Source organism: Caloenas nicobarica, chromosome 7, assembly GCF_036013445.1.
Source record: "Caloenas nicobarica isolate bCalNic1 chromosome 7, bCalNic1.hap1, whole genome shotgun sequence".
NCBI classification, from domain to species: domain Eukaryota; kingdom Metazoa; phylum Chordata; class Aves; order Columbiformes; family Columbidae; genus Caloenas; species Caloenas nicobarica.
This window is the reverse complement of record NC_088251.1, coordinates 37,699,426-37,726,211: the sequence shown is the minus strand read 5'-3', so window position 1 is coordinate 37,726,211 and position 26,786 is coordinate 37,699,426. Positions and strand designations below refer to the sequence as shown.

The 26,786-nt window shown below is 41.5% G+C and overlaps 1 protein-coding gene across 1 annotated transcript in view; it reads left to right on the top strand.

Annotated features, from left to right (window-relative positions):
* Positions 1–26,113, top strand: part of PCDH15 (protocadherin related 15) — a 340,270-nt gene extending 314,157 nt beyond the window's left edge. The window contains exons 31-38 of the mRNA XM_065638430.1: positions 4,176–4,394; positions 7,367–7,477; positions 17,358–17,379; positions 18,732–18,770; positions 19,471–19,544; positions 20,393–20,525; positions 21,288–22,760; positions 25,500–26,113. Of these exons, the coding sequence (XP_065494502.1) occupies positions 4,176–4,394; positions 7,367–7,477; positions 17,358–17,379; positions 18,732–18,770; positions 19,471–19,544; positions 20,393–20,525; positions 21,288–22,760; positions 25,500–26,054 (2,626 nt within the window). The 3' untranslated portion in view covers positions 26,055–26,113. The remainder of the gene's footprint in view (positions 1–4,175; positions 4,395–7,366; positions 7,478–17,357; positions 17,380–18,731; positions 18,771–19,470; positions 19,545–20,392; positions 20,526–21,287; positions 22,761–25,499) is intronic.
* Positions 26,114–26,786: the final 673 nt, after the last annotated feature.

The following is a 26,786-nucleotide window of genomic DNA, read 5'->3' as shown; positions in this document are numbered from 1 at the left end:
AGCAAATGGCTGGGAGCCATCTCGGTGGACTGGGGTTGAAAAAGGGCTTGTTCTCCCAAGCTCTTCATTTGCTCCAGGTGAATTATGGCATACTAAAGCTCTGCATATATTCAGAGTTTATAGGTTGGAAAAGATCGCTGTCGTGACTCTGACCTAGTATAATAAAGACCATGGGAACTCCCCAAATTAATTCTGCTTTGAGCATGTCTTTCAGTAAAAAACTGCTCAAGAAAATCCAGTGAACTACAACCTTTGTGGTGTTGTTGCAGGGTAATTATTTTTACTGTCAAAAATTAGGCCTTTTCTCTCTCTTTTTTTAATTTGTCTAGATTCAGTCATAGAGTTTTATTATAACTTCGGGTGCTAGATTGAAGCATCCAATTGGTGCTCTTCATTTCTGGTTCCCACCAAGGCCTAGGCTTATGATCACATCACGCTCTTAATTTTTTAATTCCTAGACCTCCGCACCCCTTTTTTTTTTTTTAATGTTTTAATTCTTTTTATCACTTACAGTTTTCCTTGAACCCCCTCCAGTCTTCCAGCATCGTTTTTGGAGCTAGGAATATAAGGGTCAGCTGCGGTTTAGCAGCAGTAGCTTTCAGCGCGGTGGCAATACGGCCTCTTTCCTTCTGGTGGCCGGTTCTTGTTCTTTGGTGCTCTCCAGGTTCGGAAAATGTTTATGGCCTTGCTGACAGTTGAAAATTCTGACACCCTTTAACTCCTCCCTTTGGAAAGCTCTCTGCAAATCTGCTGTTATTGGTATATGAAAGTGAGCTGGTATCCATGTGTGGAGGCAGTTGGCTCTTTCAACTCCACGAAAATAATTCTCTTCTGATGCAGGCTCTCTTCAGGGGCAGAAAACGTGTCCCCCTTCATTTTGGTGCCCTTTGAAAATATCAGAGTGTCTTTTTAGGGATGTTTGTGTGTCCAGTGAAACACACAGAATAGAATAGAATAAAGAGCGGTTAAAAATCGGTTTTTCAAATATGAAGGGAAGGTTATTTATTTGCCCAGTGTGCAAATGAACGGGGTATCAGCTTAGATGCAACCTCATTAAAATGCTCCATGCGCCTGCATACGCAGCTTTTCTTTTTTCTTTTTTTTTTTTTCCTCCCCTCTTTTCTCTCTTCAAAAGCTTTTAAATATTTAAATCAGCAAAATCCCAGGGCATGCTTTCCTGGCTTTGGGGTAGAGGTGAGTAGGTGTCAGCTTAGTAAAGGAAGGAGAAAAATGAGAGTTTTGTGGCTTGACTTGGGAAGTTAATTTTTTTGCTAACAAGTGGGTGAACCTCAAGAGATTCGATTCAGCTCAGGTGTTTACTCAGATCTAAAAAGAAATCCCTTCTGTGAGAATCTTTCCTGGAGCTTTGATCTTCAGAGGGATGGCTCAGTGTCACAGGACACAGCAGTGACAGTTGTCCCCTCATTGGGAAGCGATTGCCAAGAGTCACAACCACCCTGTGCCAGCCGGGAATCTGCTCCGGATCCTCACACAGCAGCCATCAATAGGAGGAAAGGATCATTTAATAAACTGAATATGATGCGAGAAAGGTTAGAAAGTCAAAAAGAGATGGAACCTCCCATTTGAAAAACTTAAGCAGCAATAAGAAATACAAATTGTGCCAAGCGTTAAAAAATGTCAGGGTGTATAGAGAGCTGTACCAACAGCACAGGTTTAGCACATGAATTCTGCCGGTTGTGATTTTAACACAGCTTACAGAATTATTGTGTATTGGGTGATACTTGTGGCTTTTCTTAAATGAGCTTTTTGGAAATACCCTGTTGTGTTTCTGCTTGTGAAAATGTAGCAGGGGCCCTGACTGCAACAGAGTTCTTGTTAAACCTGTCACCCTTTGGAAACAATTATCTGCGAAGGTTCATACCTTTTCCTTGAGACTCTTATGACTGATTACGTGACATTTTTATTATTCAGAAATCTCTGGTTACCCCAAAAAATGGGTCTGAATCTGTGCTTTGTTATTTCCTCCCTCCACCTCAACATCCTAAAAGACGTTGAGGCCACTTAGATAATTTTACAGACTGAAACGATCAGCCTCGTTTTTGTCTTTTATGTGAAAGAGGATTTGATTTATTGGAGCATAAAAAACAGTTGAATCCAGAAAATTCTCCTGCATATATTAAGTGGAAACCGTCCACCATTAAAAAGAAAATGCTTACCTTGTCTGAATCTTCTGCTCACTGTGTCATGTTTCATCATGGAGTAAATGTGCACAGTTGAGTTATGAACCCATTAAAATAGGGTTTGTCAAGAAAATGCTAACAGAATTTTAACTGGGAGATTGTTAAAATCCTCCAGAGATGTAATGCTGTCCTACCTGAGTGCTTTTGCCAATGCAAGGGACATGCAGCATGCACCAGTGACATCTAGTGTGCAGCAGATAATTACAGCTCCCTCTGCGCTCACTTTATGCCATGTGAACCATCATCGCAGGTCTTGAAGCTGTGAAAAGGGATTTTTGCTCAAATACCCAGAGACTGTTTTGCAGAAGAAATCAAGGAATTGTGAACATCGGCAGAGCATACTAATACGAAGGGAAATTATTCTTCGGAAGACCTTGGGTTGCTTTTTGTGAGAGCGTGTGTGTGCGAGTGAGCAGCCACTGCTCTTCTTTGAAGTCAGTCTCATGAAACCAGCACCATCTCATCGTCTGGGCCGAGTTCTTCCGCCTGTGCTGAGACCCGGCGGATCATACACACAAAAGTCAGAGCACATTCTCCTCAAAGTTCAAAACACCAGGGACAAACAATGCTGTGGGGGTCTATCAGTAAATTCATTTGAGAGGAAATCAATGGTAAGAACTGAAGAGCGTTGAAGAAATGCTCTTTTAGGAGTGTAATTTCTGTCTCACGATCAGACTGTTTGGCTACCTGTCTTTAAAGTACCAAGTGTCAGATGTGATCCTGAACTTCCTCCACTGCATCTGCCTTGTCAGGGACTGTTTCTGTCCTTTGCTTGGTGACTGTTGTTCCAAGTTCCTCTGGCAGGTGATGCGTGTTATTCCAGGTTGCGAGCAGTGACAGCAGGACCTGGTCCTGCTTATCCTGGGTTAAGCCTAGGACCCAACTCTGGCTTAACAGGGCGCCTTGTAGGCCTGCTTGAAGCCAGGGTTTTTCTGAGAGCTGTGTAGATAGACTATTGTTCCTGTAATTAGTAACTAGTCAAGATTGTTCTGGTATCTGGCAGTGCGTGGAGAACCCCTGAAGTTTAAACTACAGTTTATTATCAGCATGTAGTGCTTTTCCTCGTAGAAGAGGTGGGAAACTCTGGAAGAAATGGCCTGCATCTTCTCAAAAAAAAGAAAAAGAGGCAGTTTACAGCAATTCCATTTGTCATCTTGTGTCACCTTCAATTTGACTTTAAGGAACCAAGTACAGATGATGTAGCATTTTCTAAAATGTTATTGTTTTCCTTGTTACAATTCTCCCCATCTCTCCGGAGTGTTGCTAGAGATTCCACCCCAAAATTGCCATGATGGAGAGGATGCTGTCACATAGTCTGAAGCCAGCGAATGAACTCCCTCAGCACCGTGACAAACGTTGAGAGGGCACAGGAGAAGTCTTACTCAAATAATTTGCTCTGTAGTACCAGCACTGCAATCTAAGAAAATAGAGACATGGAGACTAACTAGACTGAGCAGATGTGAGAATGAGGTTCACAATTGATGCAGCTGGGGTGGGTGGGCATTAATAGAAGCATAGTTTCCCAAATCCTTTTTCCTTTTAATATTGAAAGGGAAGTTAAAAGGGAACAAAGTGTAGGCTATCCCTCCAGCTGAAAAATTTCCCTGAGAAGCTGAAGAAAGTCCTCTAAAAATTACCGCTTTTAGGGTAGCATCAAGTTGATCTTTAGGCCAGGGTGGTCTTCAGGGATGCGTGCAGGAAGGTTAGTTAATCCTCTGCAACAGCCCACTGAAGGAAGAAGCACCAGCCGTTTGCCGTGCTGCTCTCAATGGCACGGAGAACTTTTTGCCCCTAGAAATAGGATAAGCTTCAGTTCACCTTCCCTGTTCAGTGTTTAAACAGTGTTCTGGTATTAAGTACATCAGAGTTATCGCTGATAACAGGGATTATGGGGAATTACATATTTAACCCAACTCTGCAGTAATTCAACCACGATTAATGAACTCAGGTGTGTTTCCTTTCATGGCATTGCAGGTTCCTGGATGGCAAACTGCTGGATATCAACAAGGAGTTCCAGCCCTACCTGGGGCAGGGGGGGCGCATCCTGGAGATCCGCACCCCCGACGTGGTGGCCAACGTGAAGAAGCAGGCGCAGGCCGTGGGCTACACGGAAGGCGCGTTACTCGCCCTGGCCGTCATCATCATCCTTTGCTGCATGCCGGCTATTTTAATTGTTATGGTCAGCTACAGGCAGTAAGTAGTCCTCCTCCTCCTTGTGTGGTAGCAACGTTGTAGTAGGGATGCTACATATCTTAGCAGAACTGCTTTGCAAGTTATGCTTGATTGCAAGGAAATGATTGTACAGGGAAGTGGCTTTGATTTCGTCTCACCGCGAGAGTCGGTCAGTGATTGATGTGGGCTGTGCTTGAGAAGAGAAGAATGCATAGAAAGTGCGTCTTGGTATAGCTAAAGTTGTGGTGCAGTACTTGTTTTAGAGTATGTGCCAAAACACAAGATGAAAAGCCAGATGTTTGAAATGCAAGTGGAGATCCAGAGCCATGCCGAAAAAAAAAAACCAGGAAAAAGGTGCTGTTTCAATAAATAAATCAAAAATCAAATTGTCTAGCTCAGGCAAAATAAGAGGACTTAGCTTTTTTTATTTAAATCTTGAAATATTCAGTTATTTCTTTTCCCTAGCTGTATGCTTCTTGAATGGCAAATGTTTTATGAAGAATTGATTTTGTGCCATTTTAGCACTATCTAAAGCAGCATACACCAGGGAGAACCTTCTCGATATTTCCACTCCTCTCACAGACTCAAGAGGTTTAAGTAATTGGGCTAACAGACTAATTAAAGGATCAACATCACTAAGAAGTTCCTCTCAACTAAGCCTTTTCAGGTACACTCATATTTACAATCAATGCATTTGCACTTAAAGGCTGTATATATATTCTTTAATTTCTTATGAAATATTTCTAATCTCACATGCAACAAATTGCCAATTGTCTACAAAACCTGCTGCTAGTGAAACACTGCTGAACCACTTCAACCTCCCATTAGTATGTTGTTGTTACCTGAACTGCCCGATAATCTTTAAGAAATCTAATCGCACTATTTTTCCTTGACATCTGTTAGATTATCAAAAGATTATCAATCTCTTTCAAGAGCTTTCAGGAGTCCGCCTAAGTTCATTTCACCACAAAATCACATTTTGGTTGTCTAGAATTCTGACTTGGAGTTGGATTTATAGCGAACCAATGTGAATAAACTATATTTGCCTGAAAAATGTATCACTGAAGTGTGCCAAAGAAAATAAAGGGCATTTTACTGTGAATATCAAAACCAAAAGCTATCCCGAGCCTTATGGTTTGTTCTTGCATTACAGCCCCTTTTTTCTCATTTTCTAAAGGAGTTTTGGTGGTTTTCCTGATGACATTCTGGCAAAGCAGGTGCTCCAGCCACTGAGCGTAGAGATTATCCCAGGATAAATAGAACTGGCATACAGCACGTATCATAGAAATATTAAGATTTTTCTCAATCTTAAAACTTTGTGTGCAGTAGGTCGGGGCTTTCCAGAGCAGTGAGCAGCTTACTAATTCTTGCAAAATAATAGTTACTGAAAACTCTTTTAATTTATAAAATACCACTGTCGAAGTGCAGCTCAGTGCCTACATTTCTGACTTGTAAACAAGCCAGAAACTATCATTATTCTGTTGTATTAAACAGTGTCTTTGAAATACACTATCCAGTACAACCCCATAAGGTAACTATAAGTAACGTGTTAAGTGCTAATCACAAAATACTCATATCTTCTAAATAGCAACCAAAATAATACTCCCTCCCTCTTGAAGATGTTTCTTGTAGCATTCGTGAAACGTGTTAAAATGAGACAACAGTTCTAGAAATGCATCCCAAGTAGCCCACCTGTTAAAGCCATCTCACGAGGTCTCGTCGTGTTTTCATATCTCGCTTTTCTGTGTGAGTGGCAGGAGTTGTTGTGGGGAAGCCCAGAGCTGTTTTCCCTGCTGTAATTCATGGTTATGCTGACTGCAAAGTTGTTTCAAGAGTATCACAAATAACAGTTAAACGCTGTTCAGCTCTGGAAATTAGGATTCTTTAAACATGTCATTAATTCTGTAATTTTATGTGTGGAATAATTAAGTAGCATCTAGTTTATTACTCCTATTAGGCTCTCTGTTTAGGACAATTGTTGCAAACAGAATTCATTTAACCTTCATTTTTATTTCTTTATCTTTTTTTGCATAACAAAACAGATTCAAAGAGTAAGTACTTATTTTCAGCTTTGTTTCTAACAGCTTGTATAGGAATACTGACAGCCTACCAGCCTTTTATTTTTAGGAAGGGGCACTTGGCATTCAGTGGGAGTTACTCCCTGTGCCCCAGCTTGTTCCTGAACAGCACATATGGCGAGGTTAAAAGTTACTTACGTGGCTACTCTGTGTATTTTATTATTGCATGTTAGCACACACTAAGGGCACCCTGGTTCGGGACATTGCATGTTTCCTGCAGAGAAAAAAAGTCAGTATTTCCAAGCGTGTGGTTTTCCTCAAGCAAGTGGCTGTCAGGCTGGAGTGACAGACTGATCAGGTATCGCTCACCCTCAAAACCAAAGCAAGGGGGGATCGGTCGTGTCACCTCCGTGGCACACATGAGGGACCACAGGCTTGGGTTTCTAGACAGGAAACAGAAATCTGTCTCACAGGGAATTTTCCCATCAGGAAAACTGTTCATTGAGACAGAAATTTGCCAGCCAACTCTAATGAGAAGGGAGTTGTAAGTGATAAGTTAAACTTTGCCAGAGACTTTTTTTGTGTTTAGATTTTGTGTTCTCAGTTTCTTGGCACTTGAATAAAGCCCGTGGCCAAAGAGCTCACTGTCTCTGCTCTGAGCTCTGGGCAGCCAAACCTCCTTGAGAGAGCCGGGCCAAAGGCAGCACGTACCTTATTTCCTGGGAAACACTTGCTGCGTCAGGAGGTTTCCGTCCAGGGGGGAGCCCTGGGATTTCACCAAGAGACAACAAAGAACTGAGCTGAAAAAAGCCAGAAAAAGACTTATCAGATTATTACTTTTCTTTGAAGAAGACAAAATGCAGGGATGTTTTGAAAACTGCAGGGTAAAACATAGAAAACTGTACATCTCAGCTTCTGTTAGGGTACAGAGTGTTTCTAATGAGTATTTCTCCTTCCCTACGCGGCTCACCAAAGGCGACAGGCGGAATGCGCAAAGACTGCGAGAATCCAGATGGCTTTACCAGCAGGGAAACCAGCTGGCACTGCGGCCAATAACCTCTACGAAGAGCTTGGCGACAGCACCATGTAAGTATTCCGGTGATATATCAATGGAATCGTTCGTGTCCAAAGCCGGGATTCACTTTCCAGGGATATCAGTTCACGCAGTTCATGTCCAGAAAGGCTTTTCTTCATCAAGGGGTTTTCCCCAGCTGCCTGGGCTGCTCAAACATCCAGAAAATAAATAGGACAACTCTGTAAGGAGAGAAAAAACAGTGTAACCTGTTAATGGAGATTTTTTTTCATGGGAGAATCTCGAACGGGTTTTAAGTTGGCGAAAAGCAGGGTATAACCAGATGGGTTTTCCCGAACGAGCCTTTAGCACCTTTGCAAATCCAGGCCCGCGTGCCCCGTTTTGGAAAGCTGAGGGCTGAGCACACCCAATGAATTTGCAGCTCCAAAGTCATCATTTGCTGTAGTAAGAAATAATCTGCTAGGTAAAGTGGGGGGTTTGTTCTAAATTTGAAACTAAATATTGAAATCAAAGATGAAGGAGCTATCAAAACAGAGAAACCACTGGCAGTTCAACAAATGTATCTTTTACTTACATGCTTATAAAATAATAATATTGCAAAGATGCCTAGATTTTCATGCTTCTGTAAATCTGAAGTTTATGGGCTCCAACAACAATTTAGCTCTCAGTATGAGAATATTAAAGCAGAGAACAGCCAATTAATATTTATATCATACCAGGGGGGTTGTTGATAAGCTCGCCACACTTACTCATCACTGCTTGTATTTAAAAACAAAGTAACGCTGAAGAGCGTAACGTGAATGATGTGTTTGGAGGCAGGTAGAGAGAGCTGCTGGTGATGCTGAGGCTTGCCCAACTTCTGCTCCATTCTCAAGCATTATTTGTTTTGCTCAGAAAGTTGAGATTTTACCGATGCTAAACCCAGAACAAGCTGCGTTGTGCTGCGTTTTACCTGCACGTAGGTTTTTTTGTTTTCGTTTTAGCGCTGCAACATATAGGTGCGAATTTACAGATTTGCGACATTGAATCTAGAGGCCTAGATTTATGTTCATTTTGACTAAAATAATTTTCATTGCACCAGAAAGATGCCGTATTTGGAATATTTGCTCTCAGATGTTTTGCGTACAGCTAAAATCGATCACACTAAGGAACTGATTAAATATAAACCAGTAGAAGTCCTTACAAAATAAATATCTGTAGGATTTTAAAGAAAATAACATGCTTCAATAAAAACAATTACAAAATATCAATTTTTTCCGGTAAAAATTTGATTTCGAGGCACTTAGGATATTATAGTTTAGGAAATAGCTTTTATTAGCATTTTTCATTAATTTTAGTACAATATTTCCAGTCTTTAGTTATCCTAAGACAGGCATCTTTCATTTGCGGTCCTGCCTTGTGTCTTATTTTCTTAATTTGGTGTTTATAGCAAATGAAATGGAACTAAGCTCTTTAGTTTTAAATCTGCCTTGTCTCATAATTTTCATTTTTCTCTGTCTTTGGATACATAGGCATCAGTAAGTAAGCTCATTTCATTGTCTTAATATTTGTAGCTAGTAGAAACAGTAGTTAATTTTCCTTTCGGTAATTCCCATTAAACCTTGCAATCTGAAACTCATATTTTATTTGTCCATTGATCAAGCACAGGGAAGACATTTACTGTGAAGTTTCAGTACTTCTATGCTTCTTTATCCTTTTCTCGGAAGGAGAGACGAAGTATGATTGCTGAACTTGAATGGTATTATTTCTAAAGCCAAATCATCCCACTACGTTAAAAAACAAAAAAACCACCAACAAACAAAAAACCAAAACCAAACCAAAACACCACTGTGTGCACAGAGGTTTCCTTTCAGTTCATGGATTTCAGATCTCACAACTGGCTGCAAGCAAAATCCTTCTTGTCTGCTACTTACAGTTCCTTGCAAGGCAGGTATTTTTCTTTCAATTGACAGCAGCGTGCTTCAGACTGGTGAGCTGATGCTTCACGGTGATTAAAATACCTGTACATAACCAGATTGCAGGATAACCTCAGCCTTGAGAGGCATCATGTGAAGTGCGGAAAGAACCAAGAAGCTTTGGAAATAATCAGTTCCAGTAGCAGAAAGGTTGTGTCATCTTGCATGAGCCTCCTACTGGAGGGTTTCCTTCAAGTTCAGAATCATTTAGTTCTCTCGCTTCTAAATACATCAAGGGTGCTTGACCCACCTGAAAGTAAAGAATTAGTTTATTATTGGTGCGAAGTCAGTTATTTTTCAGGCAGTTCCATTGTGCCCAAAGGCGAGCCTTAGGCGGACTGATTTTTGGAGAACTGTGCTTGGGGAGAGTTTATTCAGCGCTGCGACCCTTGGTGCCTTCACCGGGTGTTATTTGCAGATGGGCGAGCGATCTCTGTGCTGGGATTGTTCTCGTCGCCGCTGTCGGGTCCCGGTGGGCATGAGGACGCTGGAGTTTCTCTGTGTGGCGGAGCTCCCCGTCAAAACAACAGGCAACAGTTAGGAAGCAAGTGTGTTTCATTACTAAATACAGGCCTTCGGGGACTTTTACATATTAAATAACCTAGAGGAGATTTAATCTCTCTTAATTGACTCCTATCCAGTATCTAGTTCTTTAAAATTCTCTTCCAGTTTTGCTATGGAATATTTAACTACTCAAGGCTAAATTTCCATTAATTTAGATTAGGTAATATTCTCTGAGATATGAAAATATGACACCAAAAGAGAAGGAGCAATCTGACCAAGGGGTCTAAACGTTCATCTTCCAGCATTCATGTCATCCTGTGAAAATGTAATTTTTCCCCTGCTCCTTTTGTTAATAAAGCCTAATGCTTTTTTATATAAATTGTGAAGAATACAGCTCAAATTTTGTTAGAGACGACACTTAGAATTTTTAGCTTTTAAGGTTTGTATGAAAATACTGGACAACTTTAAGTCACTAAAAAAAGTTTTATATGGTATTTTTTATTTTTGTGTGTGTGTAGAAGTCATTGCTACTCATGCTATACTTCAGCTGCAGTTGTTTAACTGTGGAAAATAGGAAGGTTTAAGAAGGGCATTGAAAACGTGGAGTTCCAGAGGTAGTGAAGCTTTACGTGACTTGTATGGAAGTGCAATTCAGTCTTTAAACCCCATTTCTACCATAATGTCCCCTTACGCCATCATATCCTCACTATAGCCTGTCTGACAGAGATATTTAATATTTCAGAGAGCTTTTTAGAGTAGGTGTTCTTTTTCGGGCTGTTTTTTTGTTCTGCTTAGGGGTTTTGTTTTTGCATCCCCATGCTAGACAGATGTCTGTTTAATTGCAATAAATTTGTAAATGGCAGCGATGGAAATGCATTTTGTTTCAGTCTCATTGCTAACAAGGGTAACCTCCTCTTTGAAAGGATAAGAGCTTTGTTTTTAGTCCTATCTGGTGTTGGCCAATATCTTAAATTTGTCACAGGTTGGGGGGAAATAAGTTTATTTTCAGCCTCAGGTAAGCCTTATTTAAAATAGGGCTCTAAGGGCACACATTTGTAGCTGGCAGCTTGTGGATATTGATTTTGAAATACTATTTATCTTAAAATCTGCTCAGAAGTTTGTGGTATTACAAATATTTGAGGAGTGTAGGTTAACGAGACACTCGGAGGTGCCAGATGAATTCCAGAAAATGGTGAGACCTCCTACTCTGGGGGTAGAAATTCAATGTAGTCCAAATGCAGGGGCTTTTCACTTGGGTTAACGTGGTGCAGAGGTGCAGTCCAGACACAATGATATTTCTGCATCCGTATGTGTATCCGAAATGCAAGAACCAATGCCCTGCTTGGCAGTTCTTTATAAATCAGTCTCAGAAGAATGGTCTGAGTACAAGATGCATCTCAGCTGACTGGCTTCAGTTCCCATTGGCCTATATATACAGATATATATATATATATAAAAAAAGTGAATACTCTGTGAGGGCTGCGTGCAGTATGCACAGTGCCACTGCCTTTTGAACGATGGAGACACAATTATACATACAGTATACATACTATGAGCCTAGATTACCTCGTAGAGAAACAGTATCACATAACCAGGTAGCGCTGCTGTTTTGTGTCCCTGGCAGATAGGGTACAGTATTGACTGATATTTTTGAAATGTAAGGGGTTTTTTTAAGAAGGCGTTATTTTTGAACTGCTGAGTAGCTGAAAACTTGTTTTAATTTTTCTTCCTCCTCAAATCCTTTTCCCTTAAAGAAGATGTAGAAGTAAATGTCTTGCCCAGTAGTCTGGTAAATGTGGTCTTTCTGTTGGATAGTAGTAGTTTGCTAGAAGTAATTTAATGGCTCTGATTCATACCATAAGTTCTTTTTTTCTCTTTTCATAAGTATCTGTGTCCATGCATGTTTCCTCACATGTGATTATCTTCTTTTCTTTCAAGTCTTTTTCTTCTCTACCATTTCCAACAAAGCAGGGGAAAAAAGTCAGTCTTAGAAGAAGGAGACCGTCAGAGAGCTATAAGCACCTTTGCTTCCCGTGCTATCGCGGCTCACAAGCAATCTAATATCAGTGGATCATTGAACAATAATCTCCCCAAATCCTCAAGTAACATTACTTTTTTATCTGATGAGAACCCATTAACTACTCAAAACCCATTATATGTGGAAGGTGTCCCTCAAAGTCCCGCTGCTGCTGAGTTTCTACGGAAAAGAAGCGACGCGCTAGATACTCTTTCTCCTTCAAGCCTTGTCTTGGGAGATGCCTCTTTGGGGGGCGGTCACCGCGCGTGGACGGTGCCAACTCACGTTAATAGGAGACACGCGCCTGGCTCTCTGAGCAGGCCAGTGGTCATGGACCCCGTTCAGTGGCAGCAGGAAAGACTCAAAGCAGAGAACGAAGGAACTGAAAATCAAGATAGTGCTGATATTAGCAGTCCGCTATTTCAAAAAATGAGTGGCCCCAAGTTAACTGTGAAAGAGAAGGCAAGACAGTTTGAGCAGCAGGCTTTGCAGGAGATGAAGCAAGTGAAGTCTCCTGATGTGAGATCCCTCCGATCGCCAACACCCAGCATCCGTTTCCAAGAAGGAGAGAACGTGCTAGAGCAGTCTCCTCAAAGCGTGGTTGCTTCTCCTCACCTTCGCTCTTCTCCTCACCTTCGCTCTTCTCCTCTGTCCTCTCCAACACCTTGTGCTGAAGTCGTTGAACCAGAGGCCTCCGCGCTCCCCTCTGTCATCATCACTCACCACGACTATCCTGAAGAACCTTCTCCTCCACCAACTCGCAAACCAACTCCTCCGTCTTTTAGGATAAAGAAACCAGTTTGCCAAAGTCTTCTGGCTCCTCAGCCCAAAGAAGTTACAGAAAGCATTCCAGATCCACCTACAATTCCCCCACCCCCACCTCCGCTGCTGCCACCTCCACCACCACCCCCACCTCCATCCCCTCCTCTGTTGCCACCGCATCCCCCACCTCTGCCCATAGCTCCTCTTTCTTCTTCTTCATCTCCTCTTAGCCCCCAGCGCCTCTCCCCTGCCAAGCATTCCAAATCCCCTGCCAAACAGCCACCTGTCCCACCGCCGGCCACCGTGCCAGAGCCTCCTCCCCGCAGGGAGCTCAAAGGGATTCTTAAAAACATTCAGAATTTAGCAGCCATCGAAAAGTCCGTGGCCAACATGTACAGCCAAATAGACAAAAACCACGTTCTGCCCAAGCACGTTTCGAAGCTCAAAGCGGTTGCCACGCCAGAGCCACCAGCTCCAGAAGCTGCGGCTGAGCACAACCAGCAGAACGGCAACTTGAGCTGTGTCGTGGAGGAGCTCGAGAAACGCTTTCCGTCTCAGTCGACAGCGCTGTGACGTTTTCGGTTGGATGTTTTCTGCATGTAATGTTTTGAGTGAGATGACTCTAATGCAGCAAATGGTATCTGCCTCAGACTCTCCAGAAATTCAGACTTTTTCCCTTTCTCTGCTGTATATCACTGCTTCCTCAGTCCAGATCCCACAATTGAGAGGCACTGTCTTTCCTGTTCACTCGCCAATTTGTAACGTATAATATTTCCACAAGTTGTTCTCTCAGAGCTACATCTTACTGTTCCGTGATGCTGGTTCTTGGTCTGTTTACAAAAAATTCTTGGGGAAAACTGTCCGGTTTTACCCAGGGATCAGGCATAGACGGCAGAGCTTGGTACCGCTGTACGTTACGCAGCCTTCGCCGTAGGTAATATCAGTACGCAGTGATTCTTCTGCAGCTGTCATTGGAATCTCTTGCTTTGCCCGTAAAACGTACCACGTGGGAGGAATCTTACCGTCAAATATGGGATGTCCAAGAAAGCGGCTCCTGGCAGCGAGCAGGCTCAGAACGAGCCGCGGTTCTTGCAGTGACGCATCGGCGCGTCCGGCGGGAGGTGACGCCGCGCTCACCTTCGCAGCTCTACGTCAGGAGGGTTTTCTCTGGATCTGTCAGTAAACCTGCTGCTCTTCCCCCCTGTTACCTGCGTTCTGCCTTCCATTGCATTTTTTTGTATTGTTAACTGCATGTTAAAAGTCTTTATTTTGTAAATTTCTTTAATGTACAAAGCATTTATTTGTTTTTGTTTTGTTTTTTTTTTTTACTTTGCATGTGCATGTTGTTTGTGTCTCTCTCTTTAATTTTCATGCTAGTTTGCCATGAGCTTTATGGCTGAAACATCTCGCTTGTCTTAAATTGTAATAAAGTCACTCTGGTTAGTGTCACCAAGTGAAGGTTTTTCAAGTACTTGTAAAAATCCATGTAATATGGATTTACTTACTGGCTTTTTTGCTCACAGTCATCTAAATTAGACTTTTACATGAAATATGTCAATGATAGTAAATTAGCTTGTCCATTGGAAAATGGTAAGTAAAAGCAGCTTTGGCATTTAAATGAGTGCTAGTTTGGTTCAATGTGCAAATTTCCTTTTAGTCTTTCGCCAAAATGAAAAATATTCATGTTTAAAATGACAATTTTTGGAAGCTTATTGGGAAAGGCGGGTATGACGTAATGAAGAAAAACTAAAACCCCAGTTCAATATCAAATCTTGTAATTCTGAGCAAAAAGGTAATTAACTACTTATCAGACTGTGTAGAAATATTCAGCATTTCCATGGTGCTTGGCTTTTTCTCTTTTCTCCGTTTTTTTTTTTTTTTTTCCAATCTGCAGTTAGGACATGTGTGGATGCTTCAGTCGGAAACTGTAGAAGGTAGTTTCTCTTTCTTTGTCCCAGAGCCAAACTCCATGATCTCCATCACACGTTTCACTGATACATTAGAATTTTTCTTTGCTTAAAACTCTTGTTGGGCTAGACTGTAGTTCCGTGACATGTACAGTAGCTACATGTGTGAGGGGAGTTAGTATTGATCACAGCATTTTTTTTGCTGTAACAGAACCTGTTTAATTAATGAGATGTAGAATACCTGCCGATGAGGCGAAATTCTCCAACAGTGGCACTTACGGCAGCACCAGCAGCAAATCGTCAAAGTTTAGCGGCTATTAGGAAGGGAAACTTTTAAGATTTAAGAGCCAGAATCAGAAGATGACTTACACATGTTCTCGCTTCTGTCTGCCACGGTCCTGGCGTGGGGACAGGGGACAGTGTGCAGAGATGAGCAGCAGAAATTATTGTGCTTTTCACCCTTAAGTGGATCAACCCTTGAGACAGAGAATTGAATTTAAGTGATTTAAGTACCCAAATCCCACTTTAGAGCTTTTGTGAAGATGCTTTTGTGAAGTTCATGACATTGACCAGTGAAATACTAGACAAATATGACCTAATTTTGCAATGTCTAGTTGCAGGTGTCTAGTAAATCACAGCATAAATTAAGGTTTTATCCGGCTAAAGTTGTTTGTGGCATTCCTCAAGCAGAAAGAATGGACATCACACAGGATCTCCTTTTTGAATATTTGGTGTCATCAGTCTCAGAAGAGTCTGGGGGCATCATGGTAATCAGCTCTTCACTAATGAGGAATACCTGCTTTCTCATTCTGGAATCTTGAGTTGGAAGGTTTACAAAGCCTGGTTTCATTGTGTCTGGAATTAATGCAACCTTTGTTCTTCTGGTGGTTTTTTTTAATAGCCTTTGTTAAAGAATCATCCTATTAGACTGGGAAGGAAAGTGTACCGATAGTTCTGTCCCATTGAGATGTCTGGATGCTACTTCAGTTCTGCAGCGCTACAAAGTATTATAACTCATATAGTAGTTGGTAAGAAGTTGAGCATATATAAGCTTCTTGACCCCTCTTCGGGCTGTCTGAACTGCAGGAGACCTCCATTTTAAGAGTCAGGGCAATTTGATAGGTAGCGTCTGTAGTATTTGGGGTTTATGACGCTTTTAATGTGAAAACAGATACAAAGTATGAAATGGCAAATGCTTACTGGGATGCCAGTAATTGGGAAAATTGATGCTTTAGGTAAATCACAGTTCCTTTAACCTCAGTTAGCAACACAGACCTGTGCAAGGTTGGCACATTTTGTACAGGTAGATTCACTCTTGTTTGATCTTTCCCGTTACATACCAGCAGTGTGTACTTTTTGTCAGAATAGCTCCTTGTTCCGTACTGAGTGAACGCGTATTTTTTTTGTCTTTTGCCGCCTTTTTTGCCTTATAGTCATGGCCACACAAAACTTTAAGAGAATTATAAACATCTGTGAAAACACAGCATGGTGCTGTTTTTAAGAAAGTTGAATTCCAGATTTAATTAGAATTACTTATGCTTTTAATCTGCAATATAGTGACTAGTCAAGAGCAATTAAGTGTAGTAGGCTTATTTAGGCTCTGCGCAACACAAGACCTTCTGTATCTAAAGATCGTTGTAGGCAAATGGAAGCTAAGCACGGTGTTGCTCAAGCAGGTGTCGAAAAGTCACACATCATCTTTTGATGATAAATCTTCGTTTCAGCTGTTCCTTAGTTTTATATTATATGGGCAACAGCATTAGCTTAATGTTGATAATCAATTCCATGTTCTGAATATTAATAGAAAACTTTTATAGATGGTGATATTGAAGTATGAAAAGGATTTCTGTTCTTTATTATTTACTCAAGTGTGATTAAAGAATTTCCCTAGACTGCTGTCTGTACTAGGTTAAGCTCAACATAATTTTGAGCATTTACCCTTGCCTTCTAAAACAAAACAAAACAAAAAAAATCAAGGCTTATCCTTTATAGTAATAATGCTAAGACCTAAATTGCTCTTCCCTCGTTTTGTGTAAAGCATTTTAATTTTCTGGCACAAAATGTGAAAATAGAGAACTTGATAGACCTAAGCACGTTTGTCATGCATATGAATGGCTCCAAGAAAATGAATTAAAACAACAAAAAATTTCCAGTAAGATCAAAAGCACAAAGCCGGAGGCAAAATAATCATAGATAGCAAAAAGAATTTAACTCCCCCCTGCTAAGCAAATGTTAGAGAATGTGTAATGTTAATAACAATGTTGTTACAAGAAATTAGTAATAGAAGCTTCAGGCTGATTTCTAGCAAGTCCCAAGTGGATACAGAAAGTCTAGAAGGAAAAGAGAAACCGTTTTACTGCTTAAGCAGCTGCATGAAATAACGGAGACTCTTCGCAGATGGTCTCCGAGAGAACAGAGAAGGTGCCGGGGCCGAAGCTCTTAGGGGAGCGCAGGGAAAGCCAAACCCAGCATCTGCCCCCTTCCCCTCGCTGAGTTCCGCTGGGTGCCCCGGCTCTCTGGCTTTTGGGGATTTCCTCTCATTCATTTGCAATCGAAAGCAAGAAAAGATCCCAAAGATTCACTAGCCTTGCTCATGCAATGATTTGTATGTGCAGAGCAAATCGAAAGAAAAACATATTTCGTATTGTAGATATGTATTTCTTTTCTTGCTAGTGATAATTCTAATTACATTATCTTTTCACCTCTCTCCAGAAAGAATGGCAATATGCATCTTTATATAGTCTTGCAGGAGTATACTAATATTTTCTTTTCTTTTTCTGACTTCTAGGCGAGGATATGCACAGCAAGAGGTAAGGCTGTTTCCCAGTTATATTTAAAATATTAATCACATCAACATATTTTCCCATACAGGCTGTCTTGTTAAGCTCATTGCTACTGGGTGTTTTAGAGGCCAGAAAGATAAAAGTGGTTCAAAAACTTCCCAAAAGATTCCCTGGGGTCTGGGAACCATCATGGCACAACCAGAACCTCCACCACCTCTGCAGCTCGGTGTAGCCTGTCCTGGCTGCAGCTTTTTCTCCAGCAATGAGTAACATGGAGAATTTCCTTCAGAAATCTGAATGGAATAATTTAATAACTGGAAAGTTCTCCAAAATACATTTCTGTCATAAAGGCCGCTATTTACTGCTGAGGTCAGTTTTACTAATCTGGAGCCTACTGATCCTTATTCGGGAGGGTTTTACAAATGCAAGCTTTCTGCTGTTCAGCTGTGATTTTTCCTCCTTTTGCAGAGCTTATTTTTGTCTCTTCATTCAGATACAGAACTTCCCCATCTCTCACGTTTTGGTTTTGGCCAAGAAAGTTGGCTGAAATCTTGCCACCAGGTTTTGGGAGGAGTGTGGGGACAATGGTACTGATTTTCCTGAGAAAATCTGATCCTAATTTTCAAAACAGCAAGTGAGGTGTATCAGTCTGACCTGTGCAGAAAGCTGGAGATGCAGAGTAATTAACAACGTGACTGCCAAAAATGAGCCGTGTTTAATTGTGCACACCTGAGAACGGCCGTATCGTCGTGTCAGTTCTGGGTCTCTTCCCTCGTGTCAGCGTCCTTGTCTCACCGCAGGCCCCGTATGGAAAGAAATCACACATAAGCTGTAGAGAAAACAAGCGAGATAATCCCTCACTGTCGTGGTTGGGAGGTACTCAGTTAAAAGCCACAGAAGTAAATGGAGAATTAGAGTGATGGTGTTGCAGTAAAAACTTCGGTAAGAAGTCCAATCGCTTCAGGTTTCTAATAGGCGAATCACAAACTTTACTGCAGATTCCCATAAATCTGCATCCTACCTGTTGGGGATAATTTTTTGTCTGCCGTTGTCTCCCTGCTGCCTCCAACATACACCACACCGTAGTTCTCTTGGGCTCTGGCAGAAGTTCTTGAGTTTAATAATTTAGAGAATCACCACATAAACTGGGCATTTGATTTTATATTAGGCAAAAGAAAAAGGGGACTGTAAAGTGATTTTAGCACGAGGTGCTTAGCAGTGTTCTGCTTTTCACCGAGTAAGGATGTACCCAGGTGGCTGCCTTACAAAAGGCTCGGAAGGAGCTGTGCTTTTAGGGTTTCTTTCCAATCTTAACTCAAATGACATGCACTTTTTAGTTGTTGCTGCCTAATTAACCCCTTTCTAATTTTCTTTCGTAGCAACAGCAGTTGCTGAGACCTTCTCTTCTCAGACCAGAGGTACCACCATTTTTCACTTCTTAATTATTCTATAACTTTTAAAATGGCTTGTACGTAATTTCCTAATAAAAGCCCGTCTGTCTTAGATGATATTTCCCCCCCTGACTCTTTTGGATGAAAAGGAAAGTCCGGACATTGTTATCCCATTTATGATGTTTTAATTAAATACCTTAAATTTACTATGTCTTGCTATTTTCCCCTTGAGCATTTTCGTAGTTGCTTCCATGGACTTCGTCATACAGACTGAAAGCTTTCCTAGTTTCATGGCCAGATTCACAGACCGAATCATTTCCTCGCTGTCCAACTGCAGTCTATTTTTTCAGATGTCAGTCAAGTGAAAATCGATTATTGTACCCAGAGATGAACTAAGCGGTTGGCCTGCCAAGCAGTGAAAGCGTCAGACACTGCTGTGTGTCCTGAAGGTTTTTGTTCAGGGTGAGACAGTGTCCCACACCAGGACAGCATCTTCATTTAGCTGACTTGAAACAGTCCCTCCCAGAGAGTACACCAGGAAAATGTCATTTAAAGCTCCTCTTGGCCTCTCATTATGGTTTTTGACAGTTGTCAATGCTCCTCAAATTATTATCCTTTTTTATGTTGGTGGTTTGCACTTTAAGATACTGTTCGTTGTACCTTTTTCATCAGTCATTACTGTGTATAACTCTTTGCATTCATTCAATCAGTGTTTCTCTTTTGGCAGGAGTTAAGCATGGAGTCTGGAATTGATCCAGGGCAGGAGTACTATGGACAAGATTACTACAGCTATGAGCATGGGTATATTTTCATTTTCCCTATATATTTCTGAAAATGCCGCTTTTCCAGGTTGGTGATGTTTATCATTACAGTGTCTAATCTGGAGACTTACCTTCAGCTCAGGATTACTTTAATCTTTGTTTCCACAAAGGCGTGCGCTGACAACAAAACCCTTTTCAGCAGTTAAGGGGGCGTTGTATAACTCCCTGCTTCTTTAGGAATCTAATTATTACTCTGCAGAGTGTATACTCCATTTATCATACCAGTTTTATAGTCACTTTTTTGTTTGCATATTTCTGCTGTCTGAGAGATTAATTTCCATCATCTCCTCCTCTTTTGTGGCTCACCAGCCCGAGTTCTGTGACTGATACTTTCTGCTCCCAGTTCTCAGCCAGCGTCTGGTCTTTTACATTTACCTAGAAAAACCTCCTCCTGCGTGTTCTGATGATGCCCCTCTGACTGCAAGCACGGCAGGGACTGTCGCTGTTCTCACAAGCTCACGGGGATTCTCCAGAAGCGATCCCAGTGAACCTGCTCTTTCATTCCCTAATTATAAAAAAGATCCCCCAAAAAATCAGGTACCTGGAAAGAAGGTCATTGCACTTGATGGATTCTTGACTGACCCCAGAGAGCTCACAGTTTGGGTCATCCTCCTGTTGTAAGGGGCTTGTGGGCAATTGCAATCGGAAGAGCTTTCGGATTGTGTTATGCTAAGGAAAAAAGAATCATGATCTTTTCAAAGGCAGAGAGAACAGAGAGCAAAGGAATCTTTGTCCTTACGGGATGCGAGCGTGTGCATTTGTTGCTGTGCGCGGAGGCACGCGAACACATGGGTGCACGTTCTGAAGAGACGATGGTGTTTTTGGCAGGTACGAGCTGCCGCAGTACGGGAGCCGCCGCCGCCTGCTGTCTCCTTCGGGGATGTACGACGAGTACGGGGAAGTCGTGGTGGAGAACGACGGCGGCTACTACTATAGTCCGCACGGATCGACGGCAGAAGAGGTAAGTGTCTCTGGTGTGCTCGTTCCATCTCTGCAACAAGGTGAAGGACAATTCAACTTTGTCAAATGCATTTTGTAATTGATTAGAATATTGTGTTCTGTATAGACCAAACAAGCGGCTCCTCCAATGCTAATCGTTGTGTTTGCCCTTCTGATGACTGGTAGAGTTTGTGTCAGCACCTCTTTCCTTTTTCTAGGAATAAAAAGGAATTTCAAAGTTTCTTTTAATATCTACATCTGCTTTTCCCTCAAGGTAGATTTCTAGTTTGAAGAAAAATCCCCATAGCCTTAGGTAACTCCCTTTTATATTGTTAATCAAATGGGTTATTACTAATATTCAGCCTGTAACTGGTGATTTTCCACTGAGAAGAGCAGTCACCTAAACTCATTATCATGAAGTTCACAACTGAATGTAAAGAAACTTTAAAATGTCAGTGGCAGCCAGAAGAAAGTTGGCGTAAATGTTCCTCTTTTTTTAAACTAGTTTTCAGAAATACTAGCCTCTTAATCCATCACGTGGGTTTTAATTAAACGAGAATAGATAACATTTCTGAGCCAGTGTTGTTCGCTGTTGCAGTGAGGTAGTTGTGTACTCCCAGCATATTCTAGAAGTTGGTGAAAAGCTATTCTGAAGCAGGTAAGTTAAGTTTTGATGCCGGAAAAAAAATGTTGCATTTGTTCCTGCTGCCTTGTTTTAGGGTATGAATTGTCACAATAACTCTCTTTTCAAATTGTAATCAAGTTCCATTTTCACGGTTTGCAGGGGATGAGTCAAGGCAGAGGTCCTCCAAGCAGAGGTATAAGCCAGAGAGCAGGGCCTCAAATAGAAGGTAGACCTTTAGGTGGTGGGCTGGACCTAAGACACGGCTCTGCAAGAGTCTATAGGACCGGCCAGGGCAAAAGGAAACTAAAAGCTGTGATGCATTTAAGTCGCGTGGCAGTCGGTGCTCACAAACCGGTAGGAAGAACCGAGTCTGCTCGCTCTCCATGGAAGAAAGCAAAGATATTCCCCATGATTCTGCAGAAAGTGAAAGGCGGTAGGAAAGATTCCAGTTACGCCAAGTTGATGTCAGCTCGCCAAGTGGATGGTGAGAAAAGCATGATTATCAGGGGGAGTTACTTCCAGAAGTCGACAGATGACAGACCTTCGATGAGGAAACTAAATCATGTGCTAAAACGCATTAGCGTCTCCAGAAAATTTCAGGAGCCTATTAGCAAAGATTCAGTGCATGCAAGAGGAAAAGGAGAGGAAGAATATGAAAGCGATGAAGGAAAATCAGGAGTTTCTATAAATATCACAGCAGAGAGTGAACATGAGGATAGCGATTATGAGAAGAAGAAAAAGAAGAGAAGAAAACACACTTCGGATGAATCATCAGTGAAGAGCAGTAGCTCTGGCTCGGAGTCGGAAGATAAAGACTACTTGAAAATAACTCTGGACCAAGATGAAGCCACTGAAAGTACTGTGGACTCCGATGAAGAAACCGGGCACGAATTTGGGGATTCCGATGACGACTCTGGATCCAGCTCTAGCAGTGAATCAGAGGAGGACTCATCTGAAGAGGATGATGATGATGAGGAAGACTCTGACAGCGATGAAGATGGTAGCCTGTCAAAGAGCTCATCTACGCAAAGTTCGTACAGCAAATCAGGGACTAGTGAGTCCAGCAGTAGAAGAAGCACTGAAAGGTCCAGTATAAAAAGTAGGGGAGATGGCTCTCGGGGCAGACCAAGGCGATCCAGCCAGAAATCAAATATGAGCTCTAATGCATCAGGTAGTGACAGGGACACAAGCTACAGGAAAACTTCAGGATCCAGCTATAAAAGCAAAACCTCCTCTGCCAGCCTGGAAATAGAAGACACGATAGAGGAGGTGTCGGAAGAAGATGAACAAGCGGATGTGGAGCAAGTGAGTGCAAGCCCCAGTGAGAAGGCAGATAACTCAAATAAAGCAGTTTCTGAAACATCTGCCTATGCAAAATCTGCTGCTACTGAAGAAAACAAGAGAGGAAAAACAGCTGTGAATGGTGAAGATAGTGTGGATGAAAGTGCAGAAGAGGATGATTCAGATGCTAGCAACAGGGAGGAAACTATTAGTAAGAATGAATCTTCTTACCTAGAAAGTGAAATCAGTGTTACTTCCAAAAGGACTGAAGGGACAAAAAGCACAACCAGTCACACTTCTGGTAAAACTGCTACTTCCCCCGATACTGAGAATCAAAGTTCTGACACCAACATGAAAAGAAAGAAAATAAGAAAAAAGATGTCTGAGGAAAACAGTCAGTCTCAGTCAGATGAGACCCTGGATACTGCTGTTACCGAGTCAGAGACCACTGGTGATTCCACATCCTTTTAAAAAGGAGCGACAGTAGGTGGACATTTTGCAGTAAGGAGTGATCTTGTTTGCTGTGCTTTCTGTGTGGTCTTTCCTAATCTCTTCCCGGAAAGGGCTGTCGGGCATTGGAACAGGCTGCCCAGGGCAGTGCTGGAGTCACCATCCCTGGAGGGGTTGGACAGACGGAGATGAGGTTCTCAGGGACATGGGGCAGTGCCAGGGGTGGGGTCGTGGTTGGACTCGATGATCTTGAGGGTCTCTTCCAACCAAAATGATTCTATGATTCTAAACAATACACACTTGAGACGGCTAAAAAGAAAATGTCACAGCTTATTTCTTCAGCATTTGAACCCTATGTGCTGTCTTAAGTATAGAACTGTAGAAAACCAAACTAACGTAATTTTTCTGAGAGACTACTCAGGCATACTTAGTGGTGGATCTAGAAGGATTAGTTTTCATGTAGCAATGGCAGGAGTACTTGTGTTTCTCTGCTCGTTTCAGTGATGTAGTTAAAGAGGCATTGTGTTGATTCTTACATTTCATCCTTTTTGCCCTGTGCACGTCATGAAGCACGGTAACGTCGCATTTTGCGTTAGATGTGAAGGATAGCTTGGTAAACCTGTGTTCATGCAGGTTATGTCTGTCACAAAATGGAACACTGTAGGAAGGCAAAGGGGCAAAACACAGAATTTGGTGAAGCCTGGGAATGATGATGAGGATGAAAAGACTTAGAAGTGATATATGGTTTCACATTGTGTTACTGTACAACATTTGCTAATCTTCAGGTGAGTTCTCTGCTGTAAACGTTAGTCCCGCTTGCAGGGAGGGCAACTGAAATAGCAGCAAAACAACACTCCCAAAACTGCAGAGTATTACTAGCACAGCTGGGATTAAACTGTTACATCATGGGATTCAGGTTTCAGGTGCCGGTGATGTACAAGACAGGAATGTAGAGGTCGGTGTACAAAGTGAGCTTGATTTTTTTTTTTTTTTTGTACAAAGTGAGCGGTGATTGTATTTTTTTTTTAAACATCTGTTTAGAAGGCTGAGGTACGTAACAGCAAAGTATTGCTGAAGGTAACTATCCCCTATGTTCTGTATTTTGGTATCTGCCTTTTAAAATTCAATAACCTGGACTATCGGATGTAATTCAATAGAGAAATCTTGTAGCACTTCCATTAGCACAGTTGCGCTCAGAATGACGATGGTTGTGTAGGAAGGACTGTTGGCCGTTGTGTTCTCTTGCGTGCAGCAGCCTGTGCATGACGTAGCTCCTCAAGGAGCTCTCACACAAGCTTTGTACACGCGCGAGCTATCTGTGCCCTATTTACCTTGTATCAAGAGCCAGAGACCTGCTTCTTGGCCGCTTGGATTTATCCAGATAAACCAGAAGAAGCCTAAATAAAATTAAATCTTTGAGCCAGTATTGGATTAGTCTTGTGAGCAAGTGCCTTAAAGCTAGTACAAGTTCTGGCAGTTGCACCAAAGCTCTGCTAGGAAGTCTCTGTTAGATGAGGGAGAGAAAAATGTTTGAATTTTTAAGCCTGCTGTCGCGTTACCGTGGCAGGACAATTGGTGTTGAGCTGCAAAGCACGATATTAACTTTTCAACTACTGTCTTTAATTCCAGTTGTAATGTGAACTAGATTTATGATCGCTTACCTGCTTTTTTCTATTCCCATGTAGCACCAAGTTGTAGCTGCACACAGTGTTTTAGCGTAAATCCCATTTAAACTAGTCAGTTTTTTCGTCCACCTGAATGTATCTTTGTGGAGAAAATCGTATGTCTTTATCAGGAACAAAAGAGTAGGCATCTAAGTAATTTGCACAAAGTATAACTTCGCAAAAGCTTAAGAGTAATCACCACCTGCCTGTACCTCGCCTGATTTTCTTTCTCTCAAAACTGGCTTTTCTTGTGCATGCGTATGTATTGCAGTGGGAGTTAACTGGGATGGCAGCTGCTGCCTTAGTGAAATAAGTGTTCCATTATTAATTCAAGAATGATAGTAGCTTGTTTCAGTACACCGCAAGGAGGCATTGATTTTAAAAAGATCAATTATAAGCTACAATAAGTAGTGGAGTTTGTGTAATCACTGTTAGTACAAAGTCACAGCAACATGGAAATTGTTTGCGTTAACTCTTTAAAAAAATATAGAAACTTCTAACGTCTCATTTCTCCACCATCTTCCATTTAATAACAAAGCACCTCCATTGATTGCACCAGATTGGCACTGGCACAAACCCTGATATCAAGCTTTGCTTTTTTTAACCAGCCAAAAAAAACCCAAAACCCACACCAACACCCCACGCTACTTTCCAAACCTGAAGAAAAACATCAGTTTTTATACACTCTGTCTGACTCCTATTAGGCGATTCAAAAAGTAAAATAAATGTATCCATCTTAGAACTTTATACACAAAGAATTGTTTGCGTGTTCAAGCATTAGGTATATATGACAGGGGCACGCAATGGCAATCAATTAAATACCTGTGTACAATCCAAGAGGAGGGGTACAAAAGACCAAGTCAATAAAGAATGAGTGTCTAGATAAGAGACAAGATAAACAACAGATAGGAAAAGGGCATGAAAATGTAAGAAATAGTGCTGAGATTTAACGACGTTTCTATTTATTGTCAAACAGTGGGCCCGGAAGAAAAGGATCAAGTTGATAGTTGACCCGGAGTATGAGACCAGCTCCACTGGAGAAGACAGCGCTCCCGATTCCAGCCAGAGGAATCGCCTTAGTAACCCCAATATTCAAAACAACATCAACGGGAACATCTACATCGCACAGAATGGCTCTGTTGTCAGAACCCGTCGCGTTTGCCTTGGTAATAATTTAAAAGTCACATCTCCAGTGAGGCTGGGGAAACAATTCAAGAAACTGGACAAGCTTGCAGTGACACACGAGGAGAATGTCCCACTGAACACATTGTCAAAGGGACCATCCTCTAGTGACAAAATGAACACAAGACCTTGCAGTGTCTCATTTGCTTCCTCTACTATAGGGGCCGAAAATCTAGTAACAAAGCCAGGGGGCTCCAAAATGAAAAGCACAGAAGAGCAAGAGTCGGTTGTTGATAATGTGGATGTCAAAGAGCCCTTGGAGTCGCACAGTGAACACACACAGTCAGACGAAGAGGAGCTCTGGATGGGCCCCTGGAACAACCTTCACATACCAATGACAAAACTGTGATTTTTTTTTTTTTTTTTTTAATTTTTACTTCAGTTTATAATAAACTGCGCTTTTTATTGTCACTGAGGAAAATGTATGAAATTTGTATTGTGCACATACGTTGTATACTACAAACGACACGCTTTAAAGTTTAAAAACAAAATTTGCACTCACATTTGTACCACTTAATTGTCCTCCCCAACAACTATTTTGACAGGCTCCCATTTCACTAAACAAGACTTCATTTAAATTAATTAGGTTTTCTGAATCTCGATTTATTGTTTAAGAAACAGTAAACTACTAATAAATGCACAGAAACATTTGGTTAACTTTTCAGGCAGTTCTATACATGCCTAGCTTGTTTTTCTGTATGGTACTTGTGGCTATACTGTTTAGATTTGGAAACTGTCTATTTATGTTCAACATTTATATCCGGAGCACTTGATTCTGAACTCAAGAGTAATAAATTAAAAATAAATCCATGAAAGTCAATGGAGCAAATCCTCGGCTGGCTTAAATTTGAGTAACAATACCAAAGTCGATAGCGATGTAACCATTTCTGCAAACAGAGGATCTCGCTCAACACCCAGCTAGCAAACTTATGTGAGAGTGCAATTGGAGTTTATGAGAGTTACACAGAAAAGTGGAATAGAAGATTAAATAAGATAAAAATTGCAAAGAGGAAGGAAGCGTGTAGCAATTAATCTTATTCAGAGTTACCTGGCCGTGGTTTGTTCATTTTCTTTTGTAAAT